The sequence below is a fragment of the Megascapheus bottae genome, chromosome 6 (assembly GCF_031878675.1).
Source record: "Megascapheus bottae isolate mThoBot1 chromosome 6, mThoBot2.hap1, whole genome shotgun sequence".
NCBI classification, from domain to species: Eukaryota; Metazoa; Chordata; class Mammalia; order Rodentia; family Geomyidae; genus Megascapheus; species Megascapheus bottae.
Window position 1 is genome coordinate 5,639,790 of NC_143514.1, and position 22,395 is coordinate 5,662,184.

The 22,395-nt window shown below is 44.9% G+C and overlaps 1 protein-coding gene across 1 annotated transcript; it reads left to right on the forward strand.

Annotated features, from left to right (window-relative positions):
* The first annotated feature begins 5,311 nt into the window (after positions 1–5,311).
* Positions 5,312–18,543, forward strand: LOC150061297 (flavin-containing monooxygenase 5-like). The gene is made up of 8 exons (XM_090334171.1): positions 5,312–5,584; positions 8,318–8,506; positions 9,305–9,467; positions 10,506–10,648; positions 11,602–11,801; positions 13,434–13,789; positions 16,299–16,371; positions 17,628–18,543. The coding sequence occupies exons 1-8, from the start codon at positions 5,450–5,452 to the stop codon at positions 17,971–17,973; spliced, it is 1,605 nt and encodes a 534-aa protein (XP_090190297.1). The 5' UTR covers positions 5,312–5,449; the 3' UTR covers positions 17,974–18,543.
* Positions 18,544–22,395: the final 3,852 nt, after the last annotated feature.

A 22,395-nucleotide genomic window follows, 5' to 3' on the forward strand; every position in this document is an offset into this window, starting at 1 on the left:
GATCAAGTGGGCTTCATCCCACAGATGCAAGGCTCGTTTAACATTCACAAATCAATCAATGTAATACATCACATCAATAGAGCTAAGGATAAGAATCATATGATAATTTCTCTGGACGCGGAGAAGGCATTTGACAAAAGACAACATCCATTCCTCTCTTCTCTTACTTCTGTAATTTCTGTCATTTTGAAACTGTTATAAACATGGACTCATACAGCCTGCAACCTTTGGGGACTGGGTTTTTTTTTTTTTTTTTTTGGATTTTTTTTTTACCAGTCCTGGGCTTGAGCTCAGGGCCTGAGCACTGTCCTTGGACTTTCTCAAGGCTAGAGCTCTACCACTTGAGCCTCAGCACCACTTCCGGCTTTTTTTCTATGTATGTGGTGCCGAGGAATTGAACCCAGGTCTTCGTGCATGCTAGGCAAGCACTCTACCACCAGGCCAAACTCCTGGCCCGGGGACTAGGTTTTTTCACTATGCACTTCCTTGATCTTCTGCATATTTCTATTTTCATAATTATTTGTAAAACTATTATTTCTTTAGTATCCTCATGAGATTGTGATATTCTATTTTCGTAGACAATCTAATAAATGATATGGTATCGAAGCACTCATTTCCATAGTTCAAGTGACCCCTGCTTTACCAAGCATATACATATTTGATTAATGAATACTACAATCATCTTCCCTTTCTGGTTGCATGACAAGTCTCTCTTCATTTTTTCAAATCTCTAGATACTATTCTGCATAAGACAAACCAGGTAGATGCTACTCTTTCTCCTCTAGTGCAAACAATTACATGTCATTTCCCAGCCCCCTTATAATTAGATATGGTATAACTGAATTGTAGTCAACTGAATGTAGGTGAATTTATGCTTACCACTTGCAAGCCTGACCCTTAAAATTCTCTCAAAAAGAAATGAAAGTAAAATGAGAAAAGACATTGAGTCAGTAAGCTGTAGCTTAAAAAAATGTTTTGATCTTTTTTTTCTTTGTCAGTTTTAGGATTTGAACTCATGGCCTGAGCACTTTCTCAAGGCTAGTATTCTACCACTTGAGCCAGAGCACCATTTGTGGCTTTTTCTCTGTATGTGGTACCAAGGAATCAAACCAAGGTCTTCATGCATGCTAGGCAAGCACTCTACCACTAGGCCACACTCCTGGCCAAAAAAAAATGTTTTTAATTAAATATGGAGAGAATAAAAGAAGCTTTTCTCCTAAAGTATCGTGAATGAAGCCATAACATCCTGACCTCTTTTCATCCTTGGTTGTAAGAGCTCTACCATCACCTCTTAGAACTGGTTTTAACCTTTAGCTGCTGTGGTTGCATAGTCACTTCTATCATACACACACACACACACACACACACACACACACACACACACACACACACCCAGGAAATATACCTATGGATCATTGAAGTTTACACACCCTGTACAATATGCTGAAAAAAAAAACAAGTGGGTGACCTGCCCAAAGCAAGACACAATTTCTTACATCTCTCATTGGATGCTACCCTGAGTGCTTTTGCTGGAAACTAGTCATCTGTCACTTGGGGCTCCACCTCCAGTTATTTAGTAGCTATTTGAAGATAAGGGTCTCACAGACTATCCTGCCTGAGGCTGGCTTTGAACTTTGAACCTCAGATCTTGGCTTGCTGAGTAGCTAGGATTATAAGTGTGTGAACTCTCATTGCCTAGCTTTGTATAGTTCCCCCTTCACCCTACAAACCCACCCCAGGCTTTGGTTTTGCTTTTCTTTCTAATTGAGGCATGAAAACATTCTAGTTCAGTTGAAGTTCCTGATGAAGGAGCACAATGGAAGGGGTTTGTTTTCAGTAATAAAATTTGCATAATTGTATCTTAACAATACAACTAATAGTTGATATAACCCAAACTAATCAAGGATGAAAAGCCCATGAGGTTCTTAGGTCCAATTAGCCAGCAAACAGACCTACACACACAGCACAAACCACACACCTCAACTGGTAGAGCACCAGCCTTGAGCAAAACCACTAAGCAATAACTCAAGGCTTTGAGTTCGAATTCTATTACTAGTACAGAAGGAAAGAAGGAAGAAGGAAAGCAAGCAAATGAGAAAAAGGGAAAGAAAGGAAGGAAGGAAAATAGGAAGAAAATATGAAGACAGAGTAGAAGGAAGAAAAAATGAAGGAAAGGTGAGGGGAAGAAAGGAAGAAAGAAGAAAGGAAGAAGGGAAGGAGGGAAGGAAGGTAGGAAGGATGAAAGGAAGGAAGGAAGGAAAGAAGGAAGGAGGGAAGGAAAGATAGTAAGAAAGAAAAAAATCAAGAGATGGAGGGAGGGGAGAAAGGTAGTAATGATAGACCGCCACAAGCTGCCATCCCAGGATAAGGGTATGTCTGGACTGGAACTGCAGTTCTAGTGGAGGGCCCGCCTGCAGCTGTCACATTGTCAAACCTTGTCCTGGTTGGATAGTCTAGGTCAGCTCTCCTCATGAAGGAAAGCCTCATGAAGACAAACACGATGCAGAAAAAGTGGAGCTCCAGCTCATGTGGTGGAGAGCCAGCCTTGAGCAGACAAGGCCACGCAAGGGGGAGAGAGCCTGAGTTGAAGCCCCAGTCAAATATGAGTAAGTAGACTGGATGATGAGAAACCCCGAAGAGGTCGGGTGAGAGGTAAAGTGTGGCAGCTTCCCCTGCTGTGGCTGCCAGAGGGCTTGTGCCTTCAATTTCAGGGACGCACATGACGTCTGGTCACATAGGTCAGGTAACTCGCATGCGGCCTTGAGGCTCAGCACACACAGGTGCCTACAATGGCACATGGATGGCTGCTTGGCCTTAGGCACTTGTGCAGGGCAGGGGGTGGAGCGGAGCTGGCCCTGGACAGAACAGGGGTCTGGGAACAGCGGCCTGGGAGGCACCACGCTGCTGCCACCCGTGAATCTGTCCACACAGGACTTGGAGTCGAGCTGCCTGTGCATCCTCGCCATGCCCGGTATCTGCTGCTTCTGTCTGCCCAGACAGAAGACCCAGCCACAAATCAACCATCGCAACCCAGGAACAGCTGGGCGGGAGGGCACAGCGAGCCTGTGTCCTTGCGCTACAGTATCTTCTGTCTGGAAGCTGTTTAGAGGGACAAAAAAGATAAAAAGCTCACCTTGGACAGGAAAATGGAGGAGAAAGAAAGGAAAGGCTGGGATCAATTCTCAACAGGCCTGGACTGTTTCTTGAGGCATAGAGAAGGCCAACCACCTTCCCACAGAACTCGAGGTTGTGCAGGGAGGTATGGTTGGAGTTTAGAGTTTTGTGGGGTCTGGGCAAGGAGACACAGGTCACTTGAGCTTGTTGCAGGGGAGGTGACTGCAGGCGCCTGCAGAGAATAGGCCCAGTAGAGTATAACTGATTCCATTATCCAAGGTCTCCAGCTTTTTCCTTTTTTTTTGCCAATCGAGGGGCTTGAAGTCTGGGCCTGGGCCCTGTCCCTGCACCCCCTCTTCCAGTTTTCTGGTGGTTACTTGGAGGGAAGAGTCTCATGGACTGCCTTTGAACCTTAGATCTCAGCCTCCTGAGTAGCGTGAGCCTCTGTCGCCTGCCCGTCCCCAAGCACTTTCATGTTCATCTGTCTTGCCTTCTCAGGGCCTTCTCAGGGGTCACTTCTTAGCCTTCCAACCTCTTAACCCTCTCCTGCTCTCACAGATTGGCCTCGGAGTTCCCTTCAGGTTAGGCCCACATTGGGATGTTGATGCCAAGCTTAGGTCAGATTGGCCTACCTGTTTCATGCACATCTGTGCAACCCAGCTGCTCTGCCTGACCTGCAGATGCAGCTGGCATCATAGGGAAAGAGTCAATCCTTAAAGCCTGGCTTTTGTTTTCTTAGATCCCCGTTTAGAACAATGAAGAATTTTGTGCAATGGACACTGCCCAAGGCCCAAGTTCAACCCCAGGATTACAATCCAAAACAAAACCCAAGCATGAGATCCTAAGTAGAAGCCCCTGTGCTGACACACAAAAGAAAATGCCTGCACAATAGTTTCTGATGAGTCACCACTGTTGGTTGGCAGAGAAAGAGGGTAGCTTTAACTGCAGTTCATCCTTTCTAGCCTTTCATCATCACCACGTTTATATGAACTCTGTGTAGGGTCCTCCATTGGCAAGGGTCAACTGCTCTAGAAGTAAACTCAGGAAGGCAATGTGGCACAGACAGTGCCACCGACGGGGAGTCTCTGTGACCCCGCCAAAACCAGCATGAGCAGGAAAGCTTAACCAGTGGATGTGTTCCATTCGCTGTGCAGAAAGGCACCGTTTGGCAGCTTCTAGTAAATCAGATGTGGACTGGCTCTTGAGTGTGTGATCTTTGACCTTCGACCTTGAGCTCCGATGAGGTCTGTGCCCCAGAGTGGAAAAAAAAAATGTCCCTTCCTGTGTGGTGAGGCCTGCCAAAGAGTCTAGGGTATTCCTTCCCCACTTCTGCCAAAGGAAAGAATTGCAGTTTGATGGATGCAGTTGCACACATTTGATGATCTAACAGCACAGAATAAATTTTCAACCCACCAAAAGCTCACACCTGTTATCCCGGCTAATTGAGAGGCTGGGATCTAAAGATGGAGTTACCCTATACAGAGAAATTCAAGAGACTCTTATCACCAAGTAACCAGCCAAAAGCTGGATGTATAAGTGTGCCTCAAGTAATAGTGTCAGCCTCTCTGTCTCTCTCTGTGTGTCTCTGTCTCTCTCTGTCTGTCTCTCTGTCTGTGTCTGTGTCTGTGTCTGTGTCTGTGTCTCTGTGTCTCGGTCTCTCTCTCTCTCTGTGTCTGTCTCTCTGTCTCTCTCTGTCTCTGTCTCCCTCTTTCTCTTCTTCTCTCTCTCACTTTCTCTCTCTCTTTCTCTCTCTGTCTCTGTGTCCTTGTCTCTGTCTCTCTGTCTCTCTGTCTGTCTCTGTCTCTCTGTCTGTCTCTGTCTCTCTGTCTCTGTCCCTCTCTGTCTCTCTGTCTCTCTCTGTCTCTGTCTCTGTCTCTCTCTCTCTCTCTCTCTCTCTCTCTCTTCCCCCTCCCCCTCCTGTCCTGGGGTTTGAACTCAGGGCCTGGGCACTGTCCTTTACTTTATCAAGGTCAAGCCCCACTTGGGAATTCTGGGGTGTCTGGTTCAGGGGAATGACCCCCAGCCTCGGGCGTGCCAGCAGCTTGCTCCAGGCCCTCTCAGCTATTATTTTCTTCTTCTGTTTCCCCAGGGCCAACTGGCCCTGGGCCCGGGAGGCGTGGCCAGCAGGGGGCGGGCCTCCCCTGGCCTTGGATTAGAGTGACTGTCCCTGGCCTCCTTCCTCTCTGGGCCTGGAGCGACACTGCTGCAGACCAGAGGTGCACGGCCAGGTGAGGAGGCCCCGAATCCTCCCTCAGCGAGAAGTGTCCCCCGTCCAGGCTTGTGCTCCTGTGTCCTGCAGGGAGAGGACTACACCCCAGCCCGGGAAGACCAGGCCATGGCCAAGAAAAGAGTGGCGGTGGTGGGCGCCGGCTCCAGCGGGCTCGCCTGCATCAAGACCTGCCTGGAGGAAGGACTGGAGCCCCTCTGCTTCGAGAGGTCGGAGGACATCGGAGGGCTCTGGAGGTTCCAGGTACAGCCCTGACCCCTCCTGACCCAGCCCAGGCCTGGGGACCAGTTCACCTGGGGAGGTGCACTGAGGCTGGAGCTGCTAGAATCCAACCCCAGGGCCTGGCCCAGCCCCCCTTACCCGCCCCCTTCCTCCCTCCCATCCTTTCCTTAAAGTGTTTCTTACTACTTCAGACTATTGATACTTAAATCTTTCTAAAACATTTTGTTTTCAATGTGTAAAAGTTGTCCCTGGTAAATGAGCTGGAATTATTTGCTCACAATTCCTCCCAGGAATCCTTCTTTTGCACTCATAGACAGATAAATATTATCATTAAGTGTCACAGTCCACTTTAGATAATTCTGTGGCAGACCTCTTCTTGTCAATTTGGAGATTTTTTAGGCAATATAATATCCCACTGCTTTGTTTGCTCTGAACTTTGATTTATCAAGAAGTCCAAAGTTCTTTGTAAGAGGGCAATGGACTTCTGATTATCCTTTCCTGGTTATATTGACTTTGTGCCTGTGCACAGTGTGTGGAGTGTGGTGTGTGGTGTGTGGTGTGTGGTGTGTGGTGTGTGGAGTGTGGTGTATGGCATGGTGTGTGGCGTGTGGCGTGTGGCGTGTGGCGTGTGGAGTGTGGCGTGTGGCGTGTGGCGTGTGGTGTGTGGTGTGTGGCGTGTGGTGTGTGGTGTGTGGAGTGTGGTGTGTGGTGTGTGGTGTGTGGAGTGTGGTGTGTGGTGTGTGGTGTGTGGAGTGTGGTGTGTGGTGTGTGGAGTGTGGTGTGTGGTGTGTGGTGTGTGGTGTGTGGAGTGTGGTGTGTGGTGTGTGGTGTGTGGTGTGTGGCATGGTGTGTGGTGTGTGGAGTGTGGTGTGTGGTGTGTGGTGTGTGGTGTGTGGTGTGTGGCATGGTGTGTGGTGTGTGGTGTGTGGTGTGTGGCATGGTGTGTGGTGTGTGGCATGGTGTGTGGTGTGTGGTGTGTGGTGTGTGGTGTGTGGTGTGTGGTGTGTGGCATGGTGTGTGGTGTGTGGTGTGTGGTGTGTGGTGTGTGGCATGGTGTGTGGTGTGTGGTGTGTGGAGTGTGGTGTGTGGTGTGTGGAGTGTGGTGTGTGGTGTGTGGTGTGTGGTGTGTGGTGTGTGGCATGGTGTGTGGTGTGTGGTGTGTGGTGTGTGGTGTGTGGTGTGTGGTGTGTGGCATGGTGTGTGGTGTGTGGTGTGTGGAGTGTGGTGTGTGGTGTGTGGTGTGTGGTGTGTGGTGTGTGGTGTGTGGCATGGTGTGTGGTGTGTGGTGTGTGGTGTGTGGTGTGTGGCATGGTGTGTGGTGTAGGTGTGGACCCGTCTTGAACACAGGGCCTTGGTGCTGTCACTTAGCTCTACCAACAAGGCTGCTGCTTTCTCTTGCCATTGAGCCACAACTACACTGCCACCATTTTCCTGGTTAATTGGAGACAGCAGGCTCTGGGCTTTATCGGCCCTGAATGGATTTGAACCGAGATCCTCACATCTGAGCCTCCTGAGTAGTTGGAACTACAGCTGTGAGCCACTGGCTCCTGACACCAAAATTCTGTCTTTGAAATGTAGCTGATACCTAGTGCAGAGAACACGAGGCTGCTCAAAGCTTGTGTCTGTCAAGTACAGGGAGTGAGACCATGGAGAATCATTGAACCTCACGTCCACTGGGTCTCCTCTTTAAGAAGAGTCTGCAGGCACGGGAGGCTCATATCCTCATCTTAGCTGAGCCTCAGGAGGGCTGTGAGTGTCTTATCTCCTCTAAACGACCCAAAGGAAATCAGAACGGCAAGTTCTGGCTTTTTAATCTTCATTATTGTTTGCTAAAGTCTAGTTTGGCAGCATTTCTGATTTCTACCTTTGGAACAGGATTTCACCACCTTCTGACCTATTTCTTTGAAAACCAATGCAGATTCATCATAAGACACTGCTTTCCCCTGAGGCAGGTCACTTCTGTGCTGGCTCCTGTTCCATTCCAGGTCAAGTGTGTGCCAGCACACAGTAGGCTACCGCTGCATTCATTACAGGAATCCCTGAGAACAGAATGAACTGAGTGACTGCTAAAAGACCTGTAGAGCTACAGAACTTCAAATGTTTACTTTCCACAAGTCCACAGTGGGAGAAGCTGAGGTGTTAGGAAAATTCACTGTGAGCTGGGCATCAGTGCCTCAAGCCTGTAATCCTAACAGCCCAGGAAGCTGAGATCTGAAGATCTTCATTTGAAGCCAGCTAGGTAAGGAAGGTGCAAGAGAATCTTTCCTTCAATTAACCCCCTCAGAAGCGGTTAGTGGACCTCAAGCCACAGGCTTGAGTGCAAAAAGCTCAAGGACACACACAGGCCTTGAGATCAAACCCGAGTACTCTCACACACACAAACACAGTAAAAAATGTAATCCCACTCAGTGCATTACCTATACAATAACAATAAAAATATCTATAATACAAAACTAAAATAAAACAAAATACATCCTAAATCTAATTGAACAGAAAGGGACTAAATGGGTAGAGGATGAGGGAAAGCACAAGTCCAGGGAGATGTATGTATGTGCCCATGTGTGTGCACGTATGTGTGTGTGTATGTGTGTGTGCGTGTGTGTGTGTGTGTGTGCGTGTGTGTGTGTGTTTGTGTTCTCATATACAAGTTGTTGGCTTGACATTTCATTTAGAAAGCTCCACCAAATGTGTACCCACGAGTTAGAGATGATGAAGTGACTTCTCCAGTTGACCAGATGCTTCTTGTTACTGCAGGAAGGCGCTGAGCAGGGCAGGGCGAGTATTTACAAGTCCGTGGTGATCAACACCTCCAAGGAGATGATGTGCTTCAGTGACTTCCCCATCCCAGACCACTTCCCCAACTTCATGCACCACTCCCAAGTCCTGGAGTACTTCCGGATGTATGCCAAAGAATTTGACCTTCTCAAGTACATCCGGTTCAAGGTCAGCTGGGGCATTGTGTGGGCATCTGTGCTCCTGAAGGGAGCCCTGCCACTGGCCAGGGCTCCTGTGGAGAATCTGATTGACTATCCACCCTGTATCTCTCCTATGCAGGCCAGGCTTCTATTCTTTGACCTCTCTGTGTCTGAAAAAGGATCAGGAAGCTCTTTCAGAGATTCTGTGTGCAGATATAGACAGTCTCCTGCTGGAAGAGTTCCGTTGCATTCCATTTTGCTATTAATGAAATGGATGAGTGGAACCGATGGGAAGAGGAACTTTAACATCTCCTGCTTCTACAGCTTGGCCCCAGTGACTTAGCTCTCTCCTGCTTCCTGACCAGGGTTCACTATATTCTTGAGTGTGATTGCCACAGTAATCTGGTGTAGTTCTTGGGAAATTACTGGGTCCTGGTATACCTAGGCAAGGGAAGAATTCTTGGGGGTGAGAAGACATCAGTGGGCATGGGGATGGCATGGAATGTGACAAAGGTTTCCTTGGGTTCTCAGTGCCTTGGGGTCTAGACAGGAGAACTAGTGGTTTGCCCTTTTCCTGGCAGCACAGTTCATTAGCTGGCCAGCTAAGGTACTTAGTCTGCCTCATGGAAGTTTTCTCACTGAATGTCAGTGCTGAGTTGGCTCTCTTCAGGCATTGTAAAATGGACTGTCTGTGTGTGGGGGCCTGGGGTGGAAAGACAGTGGTGACAACAGCCTTCTGCACATTTAACCGGAAGTGGTGGCCTTGCAGGGCTGGGGACCAGTGTACAGGCTGGGGTAGCAGTGTCCCATGACTGTCACTTTTCAGACAGCCGTGTGCAGTGTGAAGAAGCAGCCTGATTTCTCTGCATCAGGCCAGTGGGAGGTGATCACAGAGTGTGAAGGGACAACGCAGGTGGATGTCTTCGATGGAGTGATGGTTTGCACAGGGCACCACAGCGATGCTCACCTGCCCCTGCACAGCTTTCCTGGTGAGTGACCTGTCCAGAAGGGAAGGCTCCACACCACACGTGGACCTGACCATTGACAAGTGGACAGGTTGTGGTCATTCTCGACTTCATGGGCAAAAGGCTCAGCCTTCCTCCAACCCACGATGTTAGCTTGATTGATTTCCTGGAGCTTCCACTGGAGGTGAAGTCAGGGCCTCCAGGGCTCTCTTGGCTTTCTTGCCACTTGAGCCATGGCTCGAGTCTGGGTTTTTGGTGGTTAATTAGACATATCAGTTCTTAGCTTGATCTGCCCAGTGTCAATTCAGGCATGAAATCCTAGTCACCCCCATCTGACTTTGGCTTTAGTGAAAAGAACAAAAAACAAAACTATTGTGCAACACTGGCTTCAATTAAGAAGGTTTCAGCAGTAGAAGAAAATGTCCAGAATTATTCCCTTTCTAGGAGGAAATCATAGTATGAAGCATTGAATTACGACAGTCTTTGGCTTGATTTTCCTTTTGAATATGTAATGTGTGAATAGCCAGATTGTGCACTGTGGAGTATGGATTGTCACTGACATGAGCGTAGTGCTGGGTACTGGTGGCTCACAGCTGTCATCCTGCTTGTTCAGGAGGCTGGGATCTGAGGATCCCAGTTCAAAGTCAGCCCAGGCAGGCCAATCTCTGAGATGCTTTTCTCCAGTGAACCAGCAAACACAAGATATGGAGTTATGGCTAATATGGTGGAGTACCAGCCTTTAAGCACAAAGCCAAATGAAAGAGGAAGGGACTAAGAGAAGTGGGAATAGACATTTCAGGGAATGAAAAAACCCAGGAGATTGTCATTTTCTGAGGCTTTATTGCCTGTGAGCCTGCAAAGCCAAGATACAAACTGCTTATCAAAAGGAGAGCAAAAGATAATTAAATAAAATTCAGAAAGAGCAGAAAATACTTTTTAAAAAACTTTCAGAAAGGCAAAGGAGTATCAAGGAAAGGAAGGCCATGGAAAATCCCAACTTGAAGATTCATGGCATCCAGCCTACAGGCCATCTCTCAATAACTGCTCTCCCTTCTCTGGTAGGAATTGAAAAATTCCAAGGACGATACTTCCACAGTCGAGACTTCAAGGACCCCACAGCGTTCACAGGAAAAAGAGTCATTGTCATTGGCATTGGGAATTCTGGAGGGGATCTGGCTGTTGAGATCAGCCACACCGCCAAGCAGGTTGGAATCCGTCAATGAGTGGCTTGACTTTGCTTTACCCTCACCAAGGAAGGGAAGCAGACCCCAGAAAGAGCCTGGTGACCCGCACACAGCCCCCACCCCCACCTCCACCCAGTGTCAACCACACACAGGGTTTGGCTCCACTGCCTCAGACACTGGTACTGTGTGTAGGTTTCTCTCTATCCTCCGCTGGCCTTCCACTGAAGGTTTCCTTGATAGGTTCAGACAGCATTCGTGTTCCCCTCAGCCTTGGCGGTGTGGAGTCCATGCCATGACCTGGAGAGGAGGGGGGGTGTAGTTTCATTATGGTCATCTGTATAGGTCCTGGAGGTGCCATATTGAGAGGGAATTTCCCTTTTGCTTTTAATGGGAAAAAAAGAAGCAATCTAATCATCACCGTGGCTCCTGCCTGTAATCCTAGCTACTCAGGAGGCTGATATTAAGGTTTAAAGCCAGCAGAAAAGAGCACAAAAGGGCTTGAGATTTTTATCTGCAATTAACCTCGAGCAAATGGTAAGTGGCACTTGATTCAAGGGTAGGGTGGTAGCCTTGAGCTGAAGAGGTCAGGGACAGTGCCAAGGCAGACTTCAAGCCTTATGACCCACCAAAAAAAATGAAGAGAAGTTTGTCAGCCTGAATGCTCATTGGTACCTTAGTAGAGAAAGTTTAATCTGGACCCCAAAAAGAAGAAGGGAAAGGATTTTAGGCAGGAGAGGTAAAAGAGCTTTGAACAGAGATGAAGTTGCAGGTCAGATCAAGACATATTCATGGACTGAAAAGGCACCATTCTAATGATAATTTTCATGGTTGGGAAGGAAACTTCCCAAGCATTTCTGTTTAAAGATCATGGGGGCCAGATGAGTGACCTGGATTTGAATCTTGAAAGAAGGAGGGATGCTTTGGAAGGACCACAAGCCTGAATGACAGAACCAACCCTTGTTCCCATGTGCCAGGTATTCCTCAGCACCCGGAGAGGGGCCTGGATCCTCAACCGTGTGGGCTTAAATGGATATCCCATTGATATGCAACTGAGCTCCCGATTTCAAGTGTTTTTATCAAAGATAGTTGGTCCATCAGTATCAAGTTCAATTTTGGAAAGACGCATGAACCAACGGTTTGACCATGAACTGTTTGGCTTGAAACCTAAACATAGGTAAGTTCTCAGAACAAGAGCAGAGATGATAATGGCCAAGGCACTCAGGATGACTAACAGAACTATTGCCATGTTTAAAAGAAAACAAAAACTACAGCTCCAGGTGTGGGAGCTTATGTACTTATTCCCAGATCCTCAGGAGGCTGAGATCAAGAGGAGCAGATTTCAAGCAACCCAAGCAAAATGTTCGAAAAGTCCCATCTCAACAGGCAGCTGGGGGTGGTGGCATGAGCCTGTCACCCAGCTACAGGGAGGCAGAAGTAGGTGGATCACCATCCATAGCTGTCCCATGCAAAAGGACTCTGACTAGAAAAAATAAATACAGCAAAAAGAGCTGGAAAGTGACTCAAGCAGCACAATACCTGCCTAGCAAACATGAGGCTCTTAGTTCAAAGCCCTAGTACCACCAAAAAACAAAAACCAAAAAAGAGTAATCTATAGGACCTGAACTCAGATTCCTACCATGTCAGCCACAGAAAGCTAAGATGTGCTCCTCTCTGGGTTGTGCTTTCAGTCTCCTATCCTCCTGGGCCTCAGTCACTTCCCCATGTGTCAGTTGTTCTGTGGTGTCCAACAAGAACTGAAAAAGTTATAGAGGCATTACTTCATTTATTCACTCATCTCCACACACGAGGCCCTGCTGTGAGCTGGGCATTGCACTATGCCTAAACGTGAGAGGAGAGACACCGTACTAGAAACTAGAACTGGGATTAGAAGGGATGCTGATAGCCTAGCCCTGCCAGACTTGTTAATATGCAGGTGAGGCATTGGACTATGGCCTTATCATTCCACACAGTGCTTCAGCTACTTGAAAAAGCAGAAATGGCCACTCCTGAAATAAAACTTGTCTTCATTCTTCTAATGAATGCTGTCCAGAGCCAACTTTGGCCTTGAGGTTCTGATCTCGGGCATGTGGTATGAATTTGATGTTTACCAAATTCCACTGACAGACTGAGAGGAAACCAGTGGCCTATTTAGTCACCTTCACAAAAGCAGAATTTATTGATGTGGTATGCATTTCTAGGATGTGTGTGTGTGTGTGTACGTGTATGTGAGGTGATATTTGAGATTGAACACAAGGCCTTGAGCTCTTACTTGGCTTTTTGCTCAAACATGGTGTTCAAACATGCTCAAACATCCTACTTGAGATATACCTTTGCTTCTGGCTTTTTGTGTATGTGTGCTAGGTATAGAATTTGAACTCAGCACCTGAGCACTGTCCCTGAGCCTTTATGTTAACACTCAACACTTTTAAGCCATGGCTCAACTTCCAGCTTTTCCATAAGTAATTGGAGGTAAGAGTCTCATGGATTTTCTTGATGACTCTGAATGGCAATGCTCAGATCTCAGCCTTGTGTGAAGCCAGGATTATAGGCATGAACCCTCAATAGCAGGCTTCCTTCTGGCATTTTGCTGATGAACTTGGGATAAATCTCATAGACTATTTTGCAGAGCTGGCTTCAAGCCTTGGTGCTCAGATCTCAGTCTTTTGACTAGCTAGGATTATACATGTGAGTCACCGGCACCATCCATGGTACTGATTTCTGTTTTCCTCTTCTCTTCTCTGTCTTCCTTATCTCTTTCTCTTGGTTGCTCATTTTTCCTTCCCTTCATCTTCCTTTCCACTTGCAGAGCTCTGAGTCAGCATCCAACAGTAAACGATGAGCTGCCAAATCGCATCATTTCTGGCTTGGTGAAGGTGAAAGGAAATGTGAAGGAATTCACAGAGACAGCTGCCATATTTGAGGACGGCTCCAGGGAGGATGACATTGATGTTGTCATCTTTGCCACAGGCTACAGTTTTGCCTTTCCCTTTCTTAAAGATGATTCTGTCAAAGTGGTAAACAATAAGGTTTCCCTGTATAAGAAAGTCTTTCCCCCTCACCTGGAAAAGCCAACTTGTGCAATCATCGGCTTGATCCAGCCCTTGGGAGCCATTATGCCCATTGCAGAGCTCCAAGCTCGCTGGGCTGCTCAGGTGTTTAAAGGTAAGTGGAGGTACAAATGACTACCTCATTACGTGGTGATATGTTTACATATGCTTGTGTATTTCCTTTTAACTAGCCAGAGACAGTAGGCATGACTATAATAGCACTTGGAATAAAAATGCTATTAAAAATTTATTATTAAGTGGAATTTAAAATGTAGATTAATATGTAATAGTAACAATATATAGGAACCATTTATTAATACATGTATTAACCATTTAAATTATGAATGCTTCAATAATCAATAATCTATGGTAATACAGAATAACAATTTATATTAATTATTCTTACCCATGGTCATTCATCAGCACCAGCTGAGAAATTTTTCCCTACTAGGAATTGTTGGTCCTATCCATGGCAACGTATATCTCCTAAATCTCAGTAGGGTAGGCATAGTTCTTTGAAGAAAATGGTCCCCAGATCACTCCAATGTACATTCCAGACTTGGGAAAATTGTTGTTTATTTATGAAGCAAATAATGTTTAATTACAGATAAAACCACTTACTAAGACATGATCTGAGTTAATTTCAGACAGAAATTATGACCTGATTGTAGACCATTTGAGAATGTGGACTCTTCAATCTCTCAAATCCTTACTTCTCTACTTTCCAAGGCCCTTCCTTCAAGTAGGAATATACAAACAAAACAAAACAGGTTTAGGATAGTACACTCAGTGAGCCAGCAGAATGATTAGGTTTCTAAACGTTTTAATGAAATCTAGTTTTAAAATTTGTTTACTTTATGAGAATACTAGAGCTTAAAGTCAAGATTATGTTGACTTTTCATTTTCAAGGGCTATGTTCCACTTAAACCATGTCTTCTTTCCAGTTTTTTGCTTGTTAATTGGAGATTAGTCTTGTGGGTTTATCTGACTAGCCTGGCTTTGAATTACAATTGTCAGATCTCAATCTTCTGAGTAACTACAATTACAGATATGAACCTCCAGTGCTCCCTAGACTTCTTTAATGAATTATCTGCCTAGTGGATATGAATTATCCAGAGGAAATAGGCCACTTCCTCACTAACAGCTTATGGTTATGTGATGAGAAGTAACTTGAAAATCAAGTCCTAAATTAGGTTTCTTGAGCATTCTCAGTAACCAATTTCAATCTAATTTCCCTGTTTCCTCATTTATTTATAAATGTAATAATTTCCCTGACTAAATGCAGAGATTTAGCAAAGCACACAAGGTATTTACTTATTTACTTACTTTTTTACTTGTATTGGGGCTTCAAATCAGTGCCTTGTGCTTTTCACTTGAGCCATAGCTGTGCTTCTGCCTTTTTCATGGTTAACTGAAGAGAAGGGTCTCTCACATTTATCTACCTGGGCTAGTGTTGAACCACAGTCATCAAATCTCAAACCCTGAGTTGACAGGATCATGGATAGCCCTGAGCCCAGCTCAGAAGGCTCCTTCTGAGTGTGGAGTTTGGAGTCCTGTGGTTTAGCAGAGGCATTCCAGCATAGTTGTCAGGAGTCTCCAGGAAAGGGAAACCAGCAAGGAAGAGAACAAGAATGTTCCAAACCTAAAGCAGCCAATTATCACCTTCTCTGAAGGTGATATCTCTATGACCAGAGATATCTAGGGAGGAAAGAGATTGTCACTTGGTATTAGTGGCACTTGTTAGGTAAGAGGTACTTCCATCTGAAACTCAATGTTCCAGAATTCTATGGAATACAACTTAAGAATCAGATGTCTCTAAAGTTTCTAGCTGACATGGAGTTTACATATCTGGGTATAAGGTGAATAGTGACCTAGGTTTTTATTTTTATTGACATACAATTGGCTGCTTGTCTAGTTGTGTCCTTGCCATGAATTTCCTACTACAGAAATGTCTATTATTGTGTGTGTGTGCTTAAATTTATCTGGCAAAATTGGTCAATAAGTAGTGCTCTGGTTCTTACTTTCCAACTCTTATCAAATAAAAAGGTTTAGATTGGGATAATTATCTCCCATTGACCAATAGCATAAACATATGACTCTTGAGTTTGTTTTTATTTACTTCTCAGTGAATAAAAAGATCAGTTTGTGCTGGGCCATGGTTTCTCCTACCTGTAGTCCTAGCTATTTAAGACGCTGAGACCTGAAGATCTACATTTGAAACCAGTGTAGCCAGAATAGTCCCCAAAATTTTCATTCCTAATTAACAAAGTGCTCAATATAGAGCTGTGGTTCAAGTGGTATATCGCCATCCCTGAGTAAAAAATGTAAGAGTTTAAGGCCATTAGTTCAAACCCCAATACTGACATGTATACCCACACACATATGCACACACATACACAGAACCATGTACAAACACAGAAAGAAATTTGGATTTGGGGTCATCATTTATTTCTAATTTTCAGATTGGAGTTTCTTGCATCATATTTCAGTAGTGATAGGATAAGGTGATCAAGTAAATTATAATCTCTTTGAGTATGGAAAATTATCTCAATCGTGCACTAATTCTTAGTAGGATCGTTCCCCCCCTCTGAGAAATTGTATCAAAATTTCATTTTTCTCTTTAGGGCTAAAGAAATTACCCCCTCAGAATGAAATGGTGGCAGAAATAGTTAAGACTCAAGAGGAAATGGCAAACAGGTAAGAAAATTTCCCAGGGAAATGTAGGATTACAGGCAAGGCGCTTGTTGCTTATATCTATAATCCTAGCTACCCAGGAGGCACAGAACTGAGGATCACAGTTCAAAGCCTGGGAAGAAATGTCCATGAGATCATCTTATTGATAATTAACCAGCAAAATGCCAACAGGAAGCATGATTCAAATCGCAGAGAGGCACTCAATTAAAAAAGCCAAGTGAGAGGCTAAGAACTAGAGTCCAAACCACAGTAGTGTTTTTTTTTTTGTTGTTGTTGTTGTTATTGTTTATTAAGTCTCTGGTATCTACACAAATGCCATTCCTTCTCTGTGAGACACATTTCCTCACCTAAAATGTCTTCATAGCTCTTCAAATATGCACTTGATTTACGGATTATAACTACAAGCCCACTTACTCTTGAAGAATAAGGCATCCTCCATCTTCCTTTCAGGATTCCAGATTTCCCTGGACCTTGGGAGGGTCTGCTCTCTGGATGTTCCCATCCCTGTCACTGACTCGTAGAATAACTCAAGACCTCTTTCCAGAAAACATTTCTGGTCAGCCTTCTGCATGTGGATGCGCTGGGCTGGAGCTTCTATGTTCATGTTAGCCTTCCAGTACTGTAGTCAACACCTGAAAACCTTCTGTGCTCATTTTCTATACTCATGTCTGCCCATCCCTCCACTTTGCTGTTCCCATGACTTTTTTTTTATTGGTGTCAGTAGTGGGATTTGAACTCAGAGCCACATGCTCTGGCTTGGCTCTTTCTGATCAAAGCTCTGGTGCTCTACATTTGAGCTACTGCTCCACTTCTACATTTTTTGTGGTTGATTGGAGAGAAGATTCTCACTGACGTTCCTGTTCAGGCTGGCTTTGAACTGGGGTCCTCAGATCCCAGCCTTCTGAGTCAATCACATTGCAGGTGTGGGCCAGCAGTCCTGACTTGGAATAGCTTCTTTGCTTTTGTCTTATCCCTGTAGGTATAGGCCAGTTCCACCTTAACCCTAATCTCTTTACATTTCTACATTCAAAACCCACAGTATTTACCAAAAGCCTTATTCACTCTTAGCTGTTTCCTCTGTCTTATCTCCTGTTGTCCATCATAAGATCCATAAAATTGATGACAACTGTCTCCTGTAGTTTCCACAGTTTCTTGTGTAAAATCAAGTCAATCAGCAGATACTCAGAGAGCACTGACTGATTGGCTGTTTGTCTGGTTGAATTGTTGGTAGTTCAAGGCCTCTGTCTTCTCTCCTTCAGGTATGTGGAGAGCCAGCGCCACACCATTCAGGGAGACTACATACATACCATGGAAGAGATCGCTGAGTGTGTGGGTGTCAGGCCCAATCTGTGGTCTCTGGTCTTCACTGACCCGAAGCTAGCATTCAAGGTCCTATTTGGACCCTGCACTCCTGCCCAGTACCGTCTCCAGGGTCCTGGAAAGTGGGCTAGAGCTCGAGAAACCATCTTAACCACAGAAGAGCGTGTGCGAAAGCCTCTGATGACCAGAGCAGTGGAAAGGAGTAATTCTTCAGCTTCAGTGATAACCAAGAGCAGGTTCATACTAGCAGTGGTTCTCGTTGCAGCCATCATGGCTTATTTTTAGGTGTACTGCTGTTAAAGCTCTAGCTATCCCTGGAGATGCCTTCAGATTCCTACAAGTCTGAATGCTCCACTTCACAAAGCAACCTTCAGTTCCCTTCCACAAGCACTCGTCCTCTTCCTTTTTCCTTGCAATGAAATCTACATTTATTTGTATCAGCTCATCTCTCTTCTTCTCTTCCCCAATCCCTTTTTCCTTCTGGCATTTCTTGGACTGTGAGGTCAGATTTTTCTCTATCCCTCCCTCCTCCCTCCCTCCCTTCCTTCCTTTCCTTTCTGTCTCTCATTCTTTCTTTCTTTCTCTCTCTCCTTCCTTCCCTCCCTCACTGCTGCCCCCCCCCCTCTCTTTTCTTTTGTATGCTGGGGTTTGAACTAAGGGCCTGGGTGCTGTTCTTACCTTTTACACTGAAGACTGACTCTACCACTTGAGCTACACCTCCACTTCTGGCTTTTTGTTAGTAAATTGCAGTTTTTCTAGGATATGTCTGCCTGGGCTGGCGTTGAACTATAATCTTCAGGTATCAACCTCTTGAGTAGCTTCAATTGTAGATGTGAGCTACCAGCATCCAGCTCTCAGATTTCTCTCTCTCTCTCTGTTTTCTTTTGCCAGTCCTAAGGCTGGAACTCAGGGCCTGAGCACTGTGCTTGAGCTTTCTCAAGGCTAGTGCTCTACCACTTGAGCCACAGCACCACTTCTGCCTTTTTCTGTGTATTGGTACCAAGAATTGAGCTCAGGTCTTTGTGCTTAGTAGGCAAGTACTCTACCAATAGGCCAGACTGCCAGCTCTCTCAGATTCTCTTTGAGTCTTCTACATCCATTGCTAATGTTGTTGACATGAGGCTGAATAAATGGTTATGGTTCATCAAATGTTTTAGTGGGGGACCCCAAGTCACTGTCTATTAAAAAAATGACTGACTGTGTATGAGAATCTCTTTCTTATTAGTTTTAATATTGTAATTAAATGTATGTATGCTGGGAGATAAGGAATAATCAACTTACAGTAATTGCATGTAACTTAAGGTAAGACATATAAATAATAAAGACCTTTAACTTGCTGTCCACTGGTATATACAAGAGCTTGTCCAGTTTACTCCTTTTCTCAAAGTAACTCTCTTCCTTTTCTTAATAAAGAAACTTTCCCACGTTCTAGTCTAATGTGTCATTTGAATACTTTACCATCCACTACTGCATTTCACTTCTTTTGTGTGCTGGTAGCGGGGGTTGAACTCAAGCCTTTATCCTCTCCTTTGGCCTTTTCTCAATGCCAGTGTTTTCCCAGTGAGCCATCTTTCTACTATTGGCCTTTTGGTGGTTTATTGGAGATTGGACTTTTCTTCCTGGGCTAGGTTTGAGTTCTGATCCTCGATCTCAGCCTCCTGAGTACTCAGGATTACAAGTTCTTCACTAGTTTTTAGCCAGACTAACTTTATTATAATCTCTTTGTCCTCCCATCAGTATTCAAGAAGACTTAAATTCAGAAAATAAGTAGCTATCAACTGTCGTGGTAGGGTTCTACTGTGATTTCTCTTCCATTCTTCCTCAAGTAAAGTCTAAGTGACAAGAATCTTATCATAGAATTGACATTAATTAACTGCTGGACTGTTCTGCTTATACTGGCTTTTCATGAATGTCTATGAAACAGGGCAGGTGAAATAGACATCAGAGTCTTTCTTTAGTTCCTGTGTGATTCTGGTCTCTCATCCAATGAAGTTTGGCTGTGTTCTTATTTCATGGCGAAGTTAAAGAAGCATGAACTGCCAGGCACACTGAGTCCCAGGAGAAAATGCACTAACGTGCCAGGCAGGGGCATGCTGGCAAATTGTTGCAGTGCAATGTTTGCGCATTTGGGGATGGCTGTCAGTTTCTTAACTACACAAATGAAAGACAATGTTAGATGAAGACAAATACAACAGCGGAAAGTAGATTCTTCACTCATCCTTTACTCAATTCCACTGTGTGCCTGTTCCCCATGTGGAGCCCAGTGAGTCTGCTGTTCACAGGCATGTCTTCCTGGGGCTAGGGGCCCTGAAGTGATGCTCAGGAGCCAAGACATTGTGTCTAAAGCCTCCATGGGTGACTGCTCTAGGCCATGGTGAATGATGCAGAACTGCTATAGAAGGCAGGCTTTGCCTCATCTGCCTAGCTAGTTTTTTCTCTGTTCTCAATGGCCTGTTTCTTGTATAGAGTATGCAATTTTTAATTGCTTGAAGTCTTTCATTCCATGTATATAGGGCCACAAAAACAGCATTGATTAGTTTATAATACAGGCTTAACGTAAGATACAAATAGGTGTGTGTGTGTGTGTGTGTGTGTGTGTGTGTGTGTGTGTGTGTGTGTTTGGTATATGGTTTGGATCAAACTCTGGTCCTTGCACTTGCCAGGCAAGTGCTCTTCCATGGAGAATCCCTAACCTCATGTCAAGAGGCTATTAAACTCAAAATCACTCAAGATACAAAGCCAAAGATAGGGCCGGGAGTTTGGCCTAGTGGTTAAAGTGCTTGCCTAGCATGCATGAAGACCCGTGTTCGATTCCTTGGTACCACATATAGGAAAAAAAAAAGGCAGAAGTGGTGCTGAGGCTCAAGTGGTAGAGCTCTAGCCTTGAGAAAGTCCAAGGACAGTGATCAGGCCCTGAGCTCAAGCCCAGGACTGGCAAAAAAAAAAAAAAAACAAAGCCAAAGATATAAATGAGCAGACACTAATATACATCAATTGACAGGTTTTCTGTTGCAATTTTATAAAAGGTTATTTCATTTTCTAAATTAAATTAGGTCTGATTTTTTTATGTCAGTCATGGGGCTTTAACTCTGAGCCTGGGCACTGTCCCTGAGCTCTTCAACGCTAGGCTAGCATTCTACCCCTTGAGCCACAGTACCACTTCCAGTTTTCTGGTGGTTAATTGGAGATAAAACTCTCATGGACTTTCATGCACAGGCTGGCTTTGAACTGCAGTCCTTAGATCTCAGCCTCCAGAGTAGCTAGGATGACAGGTGTAAGCCACTGGTGCCTGGGTGGTCTTGTTTTATAAATGCATTTTTTTTCTAGCACCATAAAGAAGTACTCAAGGCTGGGAATGTGGCTTAGTGGTAGAGTGCTTGCCTAGTACGCATGAAACCCTAGGTTTCATTCCTCAGGACCACACAAACAAAACAACAACAACAGCAGCAACAACGAAGACTTCAGGGATTGTACCCAGGGTCTGAGTTCAAACCCCATGAAGAAGAAAATAAAAAGTGCTCAAAAATGTACTGAAGAATGTATGTCCTAGGAGTCAGTGGTTAATGGCAAGAACTCTAACCCAACTACTCAATTCAAGCCCAAGTCCTGGCACACACACACACACACACACACACACACACACACACACACACACACACACAACGTTGTTATTAAAGAAAAGCCAATGAAGATTGAAATAGACCTCCAACTCCTTCCACCTCCTCACCTTTCCTTTCTATGACCTTTGTAGCCTCAAGATTTTCTGATTTCCCTTCCACCAACTACCTATGACCACAGTCATATCTAAGTGAAGTCTCAGTGCCAAGCCTCCTGTTCTCCCAACTATCTCTTCCCTTCTCAGCTCATTCTCTGGTACTCCAGTGCCATCCATTCTTTGACTCCACAGGACTTTTCTCCCATCTGCTTGGTCTTCATTTCTGGTCCACCTGGCTTAAAATCATGACCCAGTATTGTCAGTTCACTTGCTGGCTCAACTTTTCTGCCTCCTAAATATAGCTATCTGTTTAACCAAAGTTCCCCTTTGAAATAAGTCTGCACTGAAATCGCTATGAAGACAAAAATGTCATTATAGTGACTTGGCTTTGATTTAAATCCATAACTGTCAAACACAAGTAGACATTCAGTATCACCTGCCATTCTCTCTTGCTTTCTAGTCAGTTCTCTTGCACTCTTCTAGATTGTTTTTTACCTCGTGACTGCTCAAACCTCAAACACCTTTCTCCTCTCCTCAAGATTAGCTAATTACTTTGCTTCTTTTTTTCCCTTTATGAAAACAGAAGCAGTCAGAATTGCTTCAGAGTCCGTAAGAAAGATGAAAGGAATTGAAATGAAGGGAAGGATAAGGCTTACCGAAAATAAATATGCAGGGCTGGGAGTTTGGCCTAGTGGTAAAGTGCTTGCCTAACATGCACGAAGACCCAAGTTCTTGATTCCTCAGTACCACATACATAGAAAAAGCTGGAAGTGGTGCTGTGGCTCAAGTGGTTGAGCTCTAGCCTTGAGCAAGCCCAAAGACAGTGCTCAGGCCCTGAGTTCACACCCCAGAACTGAATAAATAAATAAATAAATAAATAAATAAATAAATAAATATGCAGGAAGTGGCATTGTGAATCAAGTGGTAGTACACTAACCTTTAGCTGAAGAGCTTAGGGACAATGCCCAGGCCCAGAATTCAAGCTCCATGAC